The following is a 15539-nucleotide window of genomic DNA, read 5'->3' as shown; positions in this document are numbered from 1 at the left end:
TGCGCCCAATAGAGACATCGAGGCAAGAGCCGAGCAGAGCCGAGCAGGTGGGCAGGGCCGGGCCGACGGAGCTAAGCCGACCATGCAGCTGGAACCGAGCAGATTCCCGTCGGAACGCGAGAACCGTTTATCTACAGGTGGCAGGGCAGTTGACAGGGATTAGGTAGACAGGAGCAGTAAGAAGGAAAGCGGAGAAGGTATATATGTCAGAGACCCCGGTGATAGCAGAGATGTTTTCCTGGACCAGACGCAGTGTGTGGATGGTGACAGCCGGTTTGCGGCAGCGTTGGGTGTGCACTGAAAGCTGGTGAGATGGCATTCAACGTGAGAAACACCAATCAGCAATGGCTGACTAGAGAGCTTTCCGGCGAAGGGATGCGGTTCGGGGTGGTAAAGAAACACAACATCCGGATCCCGCTGAAGGACGGCAACTACATCCATGCGCACGCATGGTTTCCGGACGCGGCGGTGGAGAAGCCAAGCAAGAGTTTTGGCACGTTGGTCGAGTACATTCCGTACCGGACAGACGTGACCATCATCCGGGACTCGATCAGACACCCCTACTACGCGGCGCAGGGGTTTGTGTCGATGCGGGTGGACATGCGTGGGGCCTGCAACTCCAGCGGGGTGCTCACGGACGAGTACCTGAAGCAGGAGCAGGACGACGCTCTGGAGGTGTTTGACTGGATCGTGGACCAGGCGTGGTCCAACGGCAACATCGGCATGTTTGGGAAGTCGTGGGGCGGGTTCAACGGCCTCCAGGTGGCCGCGAGACAGCACCCGGCGCTGAAGACGATTGTCACGCTCATGTCCACGGACGACCGGTACTCGGACGACGTCCACTACCGCGGCGGATGTCTGCTTGCCAGCGACATGGTGTGGTGGGGCTCCACCATGGCCACGTACCAGCCGAGACCGCAGGACCCGCGTGTTGTTGGAGACGGCTGGAAGCAAAACTGGCTGGAGCGCCTGGACGTGGAGCCGATGCTCACCAGGTGGATCCAGCACCAGACCAGAGACGAGTACTGGAAACACGGCTCGGTCTGTGAGGACTGGAGCAAGCTGCAGATCCCCGTGCTTGCCGTTGGCGGCTTCCGTGACGGCTACACGAACCCCGTGTTCAGAATGGCCGACCACCTCGTCAACCCGGACTCGTCCTGCATCGTCGGGCCATGGGTCCACGAGTACCCGGAGATGGCCGAACCTTCTCCGAAAATCGGGTACCAACAGCTCTCGTGCAAGTGGTTTGCCAAATGGCTATATCCCGAGACCAAGTCCACTTTCAAGCTGCCCCGACTGACGGCATATGTGCAGGACCCATCCACTATTGACGACTCCTATGTTTACAGAGAGGGCTTCTGGGCGTCTTCTGATTCCCCGCAGAAGAAGACATACCAGTCCTTTTTCTTGGATGCGAACCAGCTGACGTTGAAGGTGCAGGAAATTCCAGAAACACCCGAGCCTGCCGCAGTGAAGTTCGGCGGCATGCTCTCCCATGGTATGTTCAGAGGTACATACTGTCCGTTCGGATTCAAGGGCGATTTTCCAGGCGACCAGAAGTACGAGGATTCTAAGTGCTTGTGTTTTGATTCCGACGTTTTCACCGCCGACTTCGAACTCGTCGGTCTTCCTTCCATTGAACTCGAGCTTTCTTCCGACAAGGAGCTTGCCAACATCTCCGTCCGTCTGGTCGACCTATACCCGGATGATGGTGAGCACATCTTGATATCCTGGGGTCAATTGAATCTCACGCATAAGGATTCTCACGAATTTCCACAACTACTCAAAGTGGGGGAGAAGTTCAGAGCCAAGGTTGACCTTGATGCCGTTGGTATCAAACTTGCCAAAGGTCACAGATTGCGCGTCGCCTTATCTACATGTGACTGGCCTCAGGCTTGGCCTTCGCCAGAAACTCCAACACTGACATTGTATTCCGGAAAACTAAACTTGCCCCTGTTTGACCACTCAAATTCGGTACCGGCTCCTAATTTCGATGCGCCAACCATAATGAAACCGACCTTAGAATTGGAGCAAGTAAGAGGATATGACCGTGCTAAGTCAATCAATTATAATTATGCTAAAGATATCTGGTCCATTACAGATATTTTAGATGGAGGCCTTACGAAAATTAATAATAACCAAGAATTATCTGGTTTTTACTTTGGTGAGTGCAACAAGAATTATTGGGAAGTAGAGAATAGTAATCCGTTGTCTGCCCTGAGTAAGAGTTCTTGGGTCTATGAGCTAGGAAGAGAGGAAGATAATTGGAAAATCAGACTCGAAACTGAAACTACTCTCACGTGTGACAAGAAAAGCTTTTTTCTTGTTGTTGAAAGGAAGGCATTCGAAAACGATAAACTAGTTTCAGAAAAAACTTTTTCCGAAACTATTCCTCGCAGATTTATCTAGATTTATAATTTTTAGGAAAGGAGAACTCCCCCTTCACTTATGAAAAGCACAAAAATCAAAAAATAGCAGCATCTTGACTGAAAAGAAGATGCACACCGCACTTAATGTTTTGGTAACCGTAAAAAAAATCAAAAATAATGTGGGTCCATTAAATTATTATCAGATAAAAACACTTTCTCATCCAGTTAGATCAGTAGTCAAGCGTTCAATGTATTTTACTCATCATGTTAATAAAAGATGATAGACCTCACAATAAATATTAAACTTCAAGCGTGAAACAAAAAAAAAACTCAAGCTACACACATGTGCTCATAGTATGCACCTTGATGACTCTGCTGCAGCATAGGAGTGCACCGTAAATCAGCTAATCTTATGCCAGCATGATCAATCTCTTCTCGCAGCTTGCCAAGCTGTACTAGTTGCAGAAAGAAGTAGATTACAGGAAGGTTAAGACGCAGCATTGAAAATTTGGGAAGAGAAACAGAGACACAGAAATAGAGAAAAGCTTGAAGCTTCCAGCGCCCGCACAGCGTCGTCCTCTTTCCTCGTTTGGACACATGAGCGGGGAGAGTGGAAAATAATAGTTCAGGGTTTTTTCAAATCGCTTCTAGCTGTACATGTACAACGTTCATGAAAGCCACACGCAAGAACAGGGGCAATTCGGCTTGCAGCTATGAAGTGGATCTCTTGATTGCTCCAACGTTCTCACGCAATTCTTTAAACGTTGACCAATCGGTTGAATGTAGCTGTCAAACTCGACAAAAAATGACACTCAACAGGTACCATCAGGGTGGAAGTCGTCCGAAAAGGTTAAAATCGAGATCAATTTAGGAGCCTGGGGTAACTTCCTATTCCTGTTTCGGAATTATAGAACGAGGACTGAAAGATTTGCGCCAGTTACTGTAATGGTTTTGTAAGAAAGGCATTCAGTACCTCAAGACTGAAATTTGAAGAACTATAAAAATTGAGCATGTTCCAGAGTTCAAAAGAGATTTGTAAGAATGAAGGAGTTAATCTGTTGTAAGAAGTGTACCCTTCAAGCAAACAAATATATCAAACAAAAATGAGAACCTCAACTTTTACTGCTATCCTTTCTGTGCTCACTTCTGGCGTTTTTGCCTCCCCAATTTCATTCCAGCCCCTTGAAGTTAAAGCTACAAATGTCTCAACAGCTGTTTCAATTGAAGGTATTACTGATTCTTACTTGGAAACTTGGGACGACTTCACCTACCCAAGTATTGAGAACTGTAATGCAACTCAAGTTAAAATGATTAACAAATATTATCAAGACTTGTTAGAAGTTGCTAGTGTTGCCAGAGCGCATTTGATCTCTGAAGGTGTTGATGAAGCATTCGAGCACTGGTTTGGTGAAAATGGTAACCCACTTACTGTTTTGGGCGTCATTGATAACATTGTCCAAGGTGACAAATCTGGTGTTCTTTACAGATGTGATGATATCGAAGGTACTTGTGCCTCTCACCCAACTACCTACCCAGGTTACCACAGAGTCAATGCTTCCCAAGAAACAGTACTCTGTGATTTGTTCTTCACATCCAAGAAACCCTTAGAGGATATGTGTGTCATTGGCAACATTACCACTGTTAAACCAAAAAAGTTTGCTGGAATTGACCTTTTCCACAGATTTTTGCACATCGAAAGTATCAGCAAGGGTTTTGTTGCTGAATATGTCGAGGACATGGATCAGCTTGTTGATTATGCTGAGCACAACTCTTCTTATGCCGTTATCAACACTGACAACATTTTGTACTACATTGCAGAGTCATATGCTCTTGAACTTACTCCAGGTGGATGTTTGGGAGACTATCCAGGTAACTAAGTCACAGCTAAAGTTGATATCCTTTCAATTTTCATGTAATTCTGACTCAAAAAACATTTCTGACGTGGAGTTAATATAACTCGTTTTATATCTGCAAAATAATTCGTTTTCTTAATCCAAAACGGGCAGTTTTTGATCGATTTCTCCTTTTATAATAAAATGCTGTTTTTCAAGTATTCCAAATAATTTTCTGCGTTGGAGTGAGGCTACAGTTGATAATACTAAAACACAGTTCGTATATTCGGTATGTACAAAGTCTGCTGAACTGAGAAGTAACATGCTTTTCATAAAAAATTGTACTCTATGCACAAGAGGTGTTAATTCATTAAGAGTTAACCAGGTCTGACTATAAGGTATATCTGAAATAGACATTCTCCTTATCCGTCAGGTCAGCAAACTCAAAGTTTTCGATATGAGGCATTTCAAGAAGACCTTCAGCTTCTAACTTTTCTCTTCTTTTATTTTCATGCCAGTAATTGTAATACACCCACGCAATCAGTACGGAGGAAACTGCGAGGCAAACAACCATTGCAATTTGTCCTCCTCTATACTGAGGCGCTTGAGAAGCAATAAATGTTTGAGGGCCAATTAGATTACCAACTGAATAACCAATCAAATACAATGCATTGACTGTAATTTTTTTAGTATGTCCAGCAATATTAGAAGTAAAACATGATAGGCAACATATCATACCGACAGGACATAAATTGTACAAAAAGTACCCTGCCAATCTTGCATGTGGACTTTGCTTTGGGAATGCAAGCATACAAGAAGCAATTAGACTGAAAGTAACAACAACTGTTGCAATCCCTAGTTTATGCTTGAAGAACTTCTGAAGCCAACATAGAAAAATACAGCCCGCAAAGGTCAGTGCACCAGCAATCATATTCATTAGAATAGAGTCATTATCTGAATAACCAAAAGTGTCACTGAGCAAAATGGATGCAAAATTTGTCAAAGACCCGTTAGGAACTTGGAAAGCAATAGAAAAGAAAAAGAAAATCCATGTATTGATATCCAAGACCGCCTCTTGGAACTGGTGAAACTTGAAGTGCTTATTTCCAAAACCTTGTTGATTGGACTTAATTCTCAAAACAGCCTGCATTTTTTCCCGATCATTCAAAAACCAGGCTTTGACAGGTAGATCTGGAACATGGAAGACAAACGCTATTCCTATTGCTAATGTCATGCATCCAATGACAATAAATAAAACTTTCCATGCATCCATTGAATAGGAGTCAGGTCTAATTGCTAGTCCGTAAGCAATGGCACCGCCAAATATTACACCAACACCATTGAAAGAAAACCAGATTGCAGTTCTCAAAAATTGCTCTTCAGCTTTATACCACTGGCCTGTCACGATAACCATAGCTGGAGTGACAGCAGATTCTAAGATCCCCAAGATTGTTCTCAAGGTAATGAAACCAGCATAGTTAGAAGGAGTGGCGTGCAAACAAATAATGACACCCCACAGTATGACAACAGCGGACACGAATTTAGAGACAGGAAATCTTTGCAATGCCAGACTCATTGGAAACTCAAAGATCAAATAGCCTAGATAGAAAGCAGAACCACACCACGAATACTGGTTACCGTGCATATGGTAGTGATCACGCAATCCCATAACTGCAGCATAACTGATTGAAATTTTATCCATATACTGGATAGTGTAAAGAAGACAGACTAAAGGCAATAGAAATAAATCTATTTTTAATAGTAGTTTTTTTTCTTCACGAGGGGTAATGTCAACTTTCTCACATTCTGCTTCAAGGGCATACTCCATTGCTTCATCAACATCTCCTGTAACACTGACATTTTCACCATCGATGGACTTGATGTGGGTCAATACTTTGTCTGTTCCAATGTTATTTATGGAAAATGTGGAATGTATGTCATCGTTACCTGAAATGTGCTCAGGATTTGGATTCAGTCTTGAAATCTCTTTTATGGAGTTGTTGGTTTTGTTGGAGTCATCGTCTACAGCTGTCATGTTTTCAAGTGTTATTTGTGTGATATTTGTGTATTCTTGTTTGTAGCAAGTTTACATATAAATCATTTGAGCTTAAAAAAGTTGATTTAGTAACAGAGTTTGTGAACTGAATTTTGAGAAAGACTCTAGCGGTGAATGATAGAAGTATTGAACGAAGCTTTTGGTTAAAAAGAAAAGGAAGAAATAAATCACAAGCTTGATAAGTGCGTCTATCCTTGGACAGAGTAATATTTAGAGAATGAAGTTGCGCTTTCAGGCTTTCTTGTTTTTACTACGTTGCACGAGTGCCTGACCTAGAAAAGCAATGAGAGTTTGAAAGCAATGAGTTTATATATGATTGTTGGCGTCCCTCCGGTGCGCAGCCAGCAGAGAGCGTTACCGGAGCCACACTTTTCTGGAAGTGGCATGTAAGGAGAAATTACTATTCCAAGTTTTCTGCAGTTTGAAGCTGCCCGGGGCATTACAACTCCGGCCGGCTGTAAGATGTGTCAAAAAGCTGTCATCTGGCGTTGACATGTCCTTTTGCATGCAAATTTCTTAGAAATCCGCGCGAGGCTATAGCAGGCGATGACGGTGAAGCGGCATTGACAGGAAACAGAGGCGGGAAAAAACGGGCAGAAAAGGAACAAGGCCTCTTTATGTCTTGGGGCATTCTTGAGTGAATGCTGGGGGGAGGAGCGGCAGTGGGCAGGTGAAAAGTGCTCGGCATATATAAAGGTAGCAGCTGTTGGCTGGTTTTGCAAAACTCCACCACAGTTGATGTAATTTACAAGCCATAGTTTCGTTTGCGTCTGTTTAAAGCAACGCTTCAATTTGAAGCCTGCTTTTTGCTACAAAATGCCACAAGTAATGTTTTAAGCTTGAAGTTACGTCTCTCCTGCCAGGTCCAGGTGCAAAACTTGTGGCTGCCAGTAACACAGCACCTTCTCTCATCTCTTCGGGATGCTTTTGTGTTTTTTTTTTCCTACAAGAACATCACTGACCCCGGGGCTTCCCGAGCAAAATTAAGACATTATTTAATCAGTGAGCTGGATCTATGTTTGTAACCTGATTTTGCCTTGATACTTTATATGTAAGCAATACGGTTCACTTTGCTGAATTGATCCAACAATGGGAGTGAAGAGAGACTGTTTGTAGGGTGATGGGGGCCGTGAATTTGAACCTTATCGTACTTCCCCTCAGCCCAGTAATTTCTGAAGCAAACTTCTTGAGATCAATCATCAAACGTGTATGCTAAGAACCTCTTTAACATCTCTCCAGTATAGTTCGCTTTGGTTAAGATTTTTGAGATTTCGCTGTCAGTGTTTGAAGTCATTTGTTGGAGATTATGAACTGGCCAAACAACACCCATTGTGTGAGTATGTCAAACATACGTTAAATTCATTTGATTTAGATTATTCAGCGTCTTTTGCAACTTTGCCATTATCAATGACCAACGAGGTGTTCAGTCCTCCGGCTCATACATACGGAGCCTTCATCTATGTAGTACCATCTTTTTCTTTACAGCTAACAATACCATATTTCTAATATTGTCATCTTTTAAGTTGCAAAACTTGCCAGGTAAACCATTGAGGGAGTTTTCCCCACCAATTATGAGTTCAGTTTTTCTCCCAGCCACTAGACTATTCGGCAAGCATTATTACTATTTCCAAATTCGATGCGCACTCTGAAAAACATGGTGCGGTGCGACAAACTATTTGTATTGAAAAAGTCCACTATGAGCATGAATTCTACGCAAAAGCTTTCAAAGGAAAATAAATCGTGATACATGGGCTCGTGTAGAACGTGTAAGTATTAGCTCAAAGTCCAAGAGCATGTAAAGAAAACAGGAAACCCCCAAAGTATTTTTTATCCAATGAAAAAAAAAGTATAATGTGTTCTTGAAAGAAGGTTTGGCCTAAACCAAACCATTCTCAAATAATCTGAATTATTATAACTTTGAAATTTGAACACATTCTCATATTTTTGCGTCCTGGATAGACCTTTGTCTCAAAGCCCAGAATATGATAGCAGGACCTTGCTGCCTGGAGTATAGTCACACTTTAATGTTGTAATCTAGCTATTCTATTATGAATATCCATTGTATATGTTCACTTTTTCTTATGTTTGTTGCTTATTTTTATATATAACTAATATAACTAACATACAGACTATTACTCTCAGTCATAAATACAGAGACAAACCTCTTGTATTTATACACTTATACCTTCGGTTAAACTTGCCATTATTCATTTATCATGGCGGCTAACTTTCCAGTTTTAGATTACTCAAGATGCCTTATCATGATAAAATTCTTATCTCTTATCACTCGATCCTTATTGGCTTTGGCATCTTATCTCAACACTAAGATACCTTATCATGATAAGATTCTTATCTCTTATCCCTCGATCATGATTGGCTTCGGCATCTTATCTCAACAAAAGATTGTAAAAGAAGTCTCTTGAAACTGTTGATTATGTATCTTGAAACAGCTATGTAAAAGCTTCACCACTGACCAAGCTTGCATTAATTAATACTGATCAAGGAGTGCGCTGTATCAGATGGTTGTGCAAAGTAAAACTTAGAAAAAAAATAATTGGAGTTGTCTTTACTATATGCCAATAGCCTCCGAGTTTTACACACAATTCCTAAAAGAAATCGAACCCTGTTGAGTTCAAGCACATTACATTGGCATCATTTAACAATGTAGTTGCTTGATAGCTACAAAGAAAGAAATGAATTGGTTAAATTTTGTTGAAAATCAACCTGAAGTTGTAACTATTCGGGAAATAATCATCCTGCTATCGTGAAATAACACATCTAGCCAATGAATGAACTCTTAAGCGTAAAGTCAGGAAAAGTACCATTTAAACAGCAGTACAATTCAATTTGATTCAGCGATCAGTAATTAGTTGGCAACGAGGGAGCCTTTGGTATCTGAGCTGGGATAGATTTGCCAGCGGGTTAACTAGTTTCTTCTTTTACGTTGGCTTCTCATTCAGTTTCTTTCTTTTCCGTTACTGGCAGCAGTTATACATACGTGGTTTAGTACAGTAAACATCGAATAGCATCAATGTCCTACTATACCACGTAGAAGGTTATAAAAAACTGGTATACTCAGGTGCACTTCGAGGAAAAAAGGCTAATTTCGGTAGAGAGTAATATCCAAGAATGTGTTTTTCGCACAGAAAAGCGCACAGGACAGCTTGTTCACAGAAGATCCAAGTGCTACATAGTAATTTGGTTGAATTCATAGACAGGGGTTAAAGAAGCCCATCATACCCAAAATGAATTAAAGAAAGACCTTCATTTGATAGTTTTACGGCATGAAATCCGAACTACCAATATTACAGCCGGAAAATATAAAATCATGCAGTAGATGCAGAATAAAAAGAGTTAAATGTGATATGACTCTCCCAGCATGTGACAGATGTAAGAAAAAAGGTGAGATTTGCGACATCTGTGATATGGTTTCGTACGGATTCTCGACAGTACGAAACTTACAGGAAATGCTTGATGATATGCAGAAAAAGTTGACCGAACTAAACACTGAAGATAGAAGAAATGATGACGAAAATAAAGATGCACGGCATTCTACCTTCAACAAAGATGTGGAAGAGCATTTAGCGGTTGAAGTAGGGACACTTACAGCAACAAACAGTGACTATATTGGAACTGCGAGTGGTGTGGCTTTTTCAAAGATTTTCCTCAGGCAAATTAATGTTTTTAATTTGATGCACCAAGATAAAAACTTGAATAATCTTGACAAATTAAATCCGAACATATCTAATTTGAAAGTAGATAGCATACCTGTGGTTTCTTTACCGAGAAAAGAGGTAACAAAATATCTCTATCACATTTATATAGAGCATGTCCAAATCTTTTATCTGATTGTGGATGTCAATCATATTGCAAACTCGATTGAAAAATTATACCACCGATTAGGGCAAGTATCTGTGGATGATAGATATATTATATTCATGATGCTTTCAATTTCTTCTGGACTTGCTGCAGAAAAACAGCAGTATATTGAGATGCACGATGTCAACACTTCAAAAGAATATTTTCTAATGGCCTTCAAATATTTTGATGATATGATATCCACAGTCAATCATCGAACGATAAGAAATGTATTATTATTGATAGTATGGTGTCTATGTCTCAAAAATCAGGATGAAAATGAAAACCTCTGGATTCTGACACGCCACGCTACATCTTTGTGCATTCAACTTGGACTTCACAGGAATAACCCAATTTGGAGGTTGGACTCGTTAGAGTTGGAAATGCGAAACAGATTATGGTGGACATGCTTCATTCTAGAGAGACAGGTCGCTCTTCAAACAGGAAGAACTTTGAGTATACGAAACCATGCTATAGATGCAGAGCTTCCAAGGTTTACCGAAGCGTTCGATAAGATTAATCCTAATTTTGGTTTAAGTTGTCCGTCTTACGAAAATCTATGTTTTCAGCCTATGTACCTCTTAGCGAAGGTTCGTACCATAGCTGGAGACATTCTTGAAAGTGTTTATATTGCTCGTGGAAAAAATAAGACATTGGCAGTAGAAAGTGTCTACAAATCTGCTAGTCGGCTCAGGGAAGAACTAGATCTATGGTTAGAATCAGTAATGGATCTTTATATCGGACAAAACGACTGGGTTTATGGAACTTTGAAATTGAACTATAATATTTACTCTTTGGTTTTGTCGAGACCTTCGCCTTCGTTTCCCAATATATCAATATCGTCGTCTAAAGTTTGTTTGAATGATTCAAAATCATTCATTGATGTTGTTTTTGAGCAAATAAATTCTAACCTTTTAATGGATTTCTGGTTCATATCTGCAAACATTCTTACAGTTGCAATAACATTTTTATTTGCATCTTGGATATTAGATGCTGAGTTTGGAGCCACAAAAGACTATATTGAAAAAATTCAATATATAGTCAAATACCTTACAAAATATTCCACTTCCGAACTGCTCAATGTTGCAATTTTCAATGCTGCAGCCGTGTACACCTTAGAGCATCTCACCGACTCTGAAAACATGAATGTATTAATTCAAGATGCATTACCTATAGATGAGACATTCAGTATAGATGATGATGAGCAAAGAAAGCAATTTATTTTGGATTATCTTCTAAACATTGTAGACGCAGGTCCGTTCTACTTAGTTCAAAATAAAGACTAAGCTATCTTACAGTGCTTTACTTGATAATCTGTAATACAAAACAATTTTGCGACTATACTCCAAACGGAAACGAGAGTTCATGACTCGACTATCCATCAAATAATCTGTTTGTGGATAACCTCTCTAAAATTATAAAGCTATTAAAAAGATCTAACATTAGCTAATATAATATCAAGCCAGAATGGATATATCAGTAGACATACTTGAAGTGTACATTATCCCCATCTGATTGATCTTGAGTCTGAGAATCGGCAATAAAGTCGCAGTTTTCCGCCAGTGTCTCCTTCTGCTTGTTTTGATATTTGACGCAAATATAATACAGGAATCCAGTAAATGCCATAATGCAAAACGAAGCTTCCATCGCGTGAATACCCATCGGGTAGTATGGAGCTTGGGAGCCTTTAAAGAAATATGGGCCAATAATATTACCTACTGCATACCAAACTGCGACCGAGACCGACATGAAAGCCTTTTTTGTTGATCCAGCATTATTGGATGATGTGAGCGCAAGCATTAAGCACCATGGGACATTGTAAAAACCCATCAGATAAACTCCAGCAAGTGCTGCACTTCTATGCTGATGGGAATTGATCCTATTTACCATAATCGAACCCATTAAAGCTGGAAGTGAACTTAAGAACCATAGGAGACATCTGATGTTTTCGATCCACATGCATAAGGCTGTAACTATGATACCACCACCCATAGCAACAGCTGCTTGAGGAGTACCCATCAAGGTGGTCTTTAAGGCTGAGAAACCAAAACCTTTAATAATCAAAGGGTTGAAATTGGTGATACCAGCATTTGTTATAGCCTGACATATGATGAATGCCACCACAATCCAGTATTTGGGATCACGGAGGCCTTCCCAAACTTGGTTTACTTTTATCTTGGATCCATGAGCACTAACACTTTGATTATCAATCACTCTCAAAAAGGCAATCTGCTTCTCTCTCTTGCTTAAAAACCATGCAGTCTCAATGTTATCGGGCAAAATGAAAACTAAGATAAGGGAATAGAACACAGTGACCGCCCCATAAATCAAAAAAATGTACTTCCAGGTGGCCAATTTTCCGTTTATTAAACCTATGCAATGTCCAAAAATACCACCAAGAATACCAGCCAACGTATTAAAGTATAGAGTACTTCTCAATGGCTGCTCAGATTTTGTCCACCAGATACTACTGATAATAATGAACGATGGAAGAATAGCTGCTTCAAATATACCCAACAAAAATCTGACAGCTACCAAAGAGCCAAAACTATTGCAGGCCGCCATACACATCAATAAAATTCCCCATAACCCAAGTGAGATTGAAACAAATTTTCCGATTCTTACTTTTGAAAGTAGAAAAAAGCATGCAAACTCTCCTAGAAGATAGCCGAAGTAGAATACAGAAGCCACTGTGGAATACTGGTTACCAACTAAATTGCAATCTTTTTTTAAGGAGTAAACGGCAGCAATACCTAACGCATTCTTATCCAAAAACTCCAGGAAAGCAATAAGAAAAAGATTGGTACAAATAAATAAGTCAATTTTCCACAGGACCTTTCTTTTTATCGCTGGATTTGTTTCCATCTCATCTAACAACAAGACTTCCTCCTCCTTTGTTTCAAAGAGTTTTAAACTATCTATTTCAGAGAACTTGACTTGTAGTTCGTTTGACTTTTCAACCAACATTTTCTCAGTATTGGACATTTGAGCGTTGTGTCTTGTTATGAAGCGTTTAATGAAAGTCGTAAAAAGTATAAAGTAACTATCTATGATTTATCGACCGAAAATTAAACCTTGCTAAATATGCAACGTTCTCTTCTTATCTACATTTTCAAAACCCTTAGGAGGCTCTAGAAACCTATCTAGTTATTGTGAAATAACGAATGTTTTTTTGTATTGTAAACAGATTTCACACTTCTGTTACCAACTGTTCAAGGTCCTGCATGGCCAGCTTATCGCTTCTCGCTACTCGGCGCTGCGCGCCGAGTACCGGATCAAAGAAAGTTTGGGTTTCTATTGTCTGAAAGTGACAGATTTTTATCAACCTCTAGATGAGTCGAGTTATAAGATGTCACTTGTTTCCGGAATTTGGACCGACCTTTCTCCCTTCATTAGACACGATTAACTAGTTTCATATGTAGCTTAGCCAGGTTGAAGGTAAAAACTCCAGCTAATTGTATTGCACTATGACTAAAGAATTGCTTAATGGAGATCATTCTTTTGTTGACGATCCTAGAAACGAAACCATCAAAATTGGCATTCGTGACGGTGTAAATCTCAAGTTTGAACTCTTCGCACGAAACGAAGCAAAAGTTTCTGTGTTTGACTCTTCTTTTCTTGTGGGTGATGGGATCTGGGAAGGATTAAGAGTCATAAGGGGTAATGTGCAATATGCATATGAGCATTTTGAAAGGCTGTTTCAAACTGCATACGCATTATGGATTGATTTAGGGATAACCAAAAAAGAGTTGTTAAAACTTATTTATGAAACCATTGACGCCAATCCGGGAATGAATGAAAGTGAAGACGTTCACGTACGTTTAATTTGTACCAGAGGTTTGAAGAGCACTCCTTATCAATCCAGAAAGGTCAACATCGGCAAGTCTCTCATTACCATCATACCGGAATATAAGAAGGTCACTACGGAATCTTATGAGAAAGGTATCAAATTGATTACATCTTGGGTTAGAAGAGGCTCTCCCGACACTAAGGATGAGATGTGGAATCACCTTTCTAAAGCTACAGATATAATGGCATGTTTATCAGCAGAAAGTGCTGGAGCAGACGGTGCATTGATGCTAGATCATCATGGTTTTGTGAAAACCTGCAATGCCACCAACTTCTTTATTATTCGGAAAGGTGAATTATGGGCACCTACCAAGGATAATCAGATGCATGGCATTACAAGACAAAAAGTGCTTGATATTAGTAGAGAAAACGGCATTGTGGTCAAAGAAATGAATTTCACTATGACAGATGTTTACACGGCTGATGAAGCATTCTGTACCGGTACTTTTGCATCCCAAGTTCCCGTAAAGCAGGTTGATGGTTTGATAATCGGAACTGGAGCTATGGGACCATTAACTAAAAAAATCAGCAAATGGTATAAGGAAGACGTCATGCATGACACCAAAAACTCTCGAGAAGCTACATTGAAAAAACTCGATACTTGATAAGGAACGCAACCCTTGGTATCAACTAAAAAATGTAGAACATGTTTGGAAAATTTTAGTGTCATTGTGACTCAAAAAAGCAAAGGAGGCATGTCACGAATTCTGAGGTGCTGGAAAATATGAAGTTCTTGAAACCGATTTCAACCGGATTTAGATTCTCTGTGTATATAAATATCACTGAAAAAAAAGTAGCTGAGTTCTTTTGGAGATTAGTTTACCTCCGATGTAATTTTTCAAGCTTATCTGTGGTGAGTGAGTCTAGAAAACTATGTATAACTACACCCATCGATCCATGCGCTTTTCTTTCTGGCTGTTACAAAAGTTCAAGAGTCCGAATAGCCTTCACGGAAGGGAAAACTACCCTGGAAAGGCCTTTCAGAATTTTGAAAACATTATATTGAATTCCCAGTCTCATTAAACAATATCATACTAGTAACTCTTGACGTGTGATGCGGTGAGCAGTACTATTACGAAAGTACTAGTTGGCTGCTCATTCAAGCCATTTACGACTATGATGTAGTGAAAAAGGCACAATTAAAAGTTCTCCTATAGTTGTTAGATTATTTGTGACAAATATAATATTAAAGGTGTATATAGTGTGACCGGATACAATGAAAATGCCTCTTCTTCTATAAAAATCGCTGTTTTTTCCGACGGGCAAATTACATTTATTTTGTTGAAAAACCGATTATTTCCAACCGATAACAGCAAGTGTTATCAAGGTGGGGGATTATATATCTTTTTTACCCAACAAAGAGATACTTAATCGACAACACTAAAAACTCATAAGTCACAAGCACATGGAAAGCTGGGGCACGTGACTATCTGCTTATTCTAGTCACCCCTGATCGCTCTCCGGTCAATGATATCCACTTTTCTCAAATTGATAAAACAGGCTTGACGTCATTAGTCTTTACGGTAATCCGTGGATGCTAGCTACTACGATAGAAGCTATTTTACCCACGTGAAA

At 40.2% G+C, this 15539-nt stretch overlaps 6 protein-coding genes across 6 annotated transcripts; 4 read left to right on the top strand and 2 right to left on the bottom strand.

Annotated features, from left to right (window-relative positions):
* Positions 1-312: 312 nt before the first annotated feature.
* PICMEDRAFT_72288 (hypothetical protein) lies at positions 313-2409 on the top strand (the record flags this gene model as incomplete). The annotated part of the gene is made up of 1 exon (XM_019164148.1): positions 313-2409. One exon carries the CDS (start codon positions 313-315, stop codon positions 2407-2409), a length of 2097 nt encoding a protein of 698 aa, XP_019017313.1.
* A 762-nt stretch (positions 2410-3171) lies between these two features.
* PICMEDRAFT_126266 (hypothetical protein) lies at positions 3172-4419 on the top strand. The gene has a single exon (XM_019159952.1). It carries the CDS (start codon positions 3473-3475, stop codon positions 4244-4246), a length of 774 nt encoding a protein of 257 aa, XP_019017312.1. The 5' UTR covers positions 3172-3472; the 3' UTR covers positions 4247-4419.
* A 173-nt stretch (positions 4420-4592) lies between these two features.
* Positions 4593-6236, bottom strand: PICMEDRAFT_72286 (hypothetical protein; the record flags this gene model as incomplete). Its single annotated transcript, XM_019164147.1, has 1 exon — positions 4593-6236. One exon carries the CDS (start codon positions 6234-6236, stop codon positions 4593-4595), a length of 1644 nt encoding a protein of 547 aa, XP_019017311.1.
* Positions 6237-9541: 3305 nt separating this feature from the next.
* Positions 9542-11401, top strand: PICMEDRAFT_72285 (hypothetical protein; the record flags this gene model as incomplete). Its single annotated transcript, XM_019164146.1, has 1 exon — positions 9542-11401. The coding sequence occupies one exon, from the start codon at positions 9542-9544 to the stop codon at positions 11399-11401; it is 1860 nt and encodes a 619-aa protein (XP_019017310.1).
* A 190-nt stretch (positions 11402-11591) lies between these two features.
* Positions 11592-12980, bottom strand: PICMEDRAFT_33368 (hypothetical protein; the record flags this gene model as incomplete). The annotated part of the gene is made up of 1 exon (XM_019162817.1): positions 11592-12980. One exon carries the CDS (start codon positions 12978-12980, stop codon positions 11592-11594), a length of 1389 nt encoding a protein of 462 aa, XP_019017309.1.
* Positions 12981-13447: 467 nt separating this feature from the next.
* PICMEDRAFT_16111 (hypothetical protein) lies at positions 13448-14767 on the top strand. Its single transcript, XM_019161091.1, has one exon. The coding sequence runs from the start codon at positions 13583-13585 to the stop codon at positions 14567-14569; it is 987 nt and encodes a 328-aa protein (XP_019017308.1). The 5' UTR covers positions 13448-13582; the 3' UTR covers positions 14570-14767.
* The last annotated feature ends 772 nt before the right edge of the window (positions 14768-15539 follow it).

This window comes from Pichia membranifaciens, assembly GCF_001661235.1.
Source record: "Pichia membranifaciens NRRL Y-2026 unplaced genomic scaffold PICMEscaffold_3, whole genome shotgun sequence".
Classification (NCBI taxonomy): Eukaryota; Fungi; Ascomycota; class Pichiomycetes; order Pichiales; family Pichiaceae; genus Pichia; species Pichia membranifaciens.
This window is presented reverse-complemented; position numbering and strand designations above follow the sequence as displayed.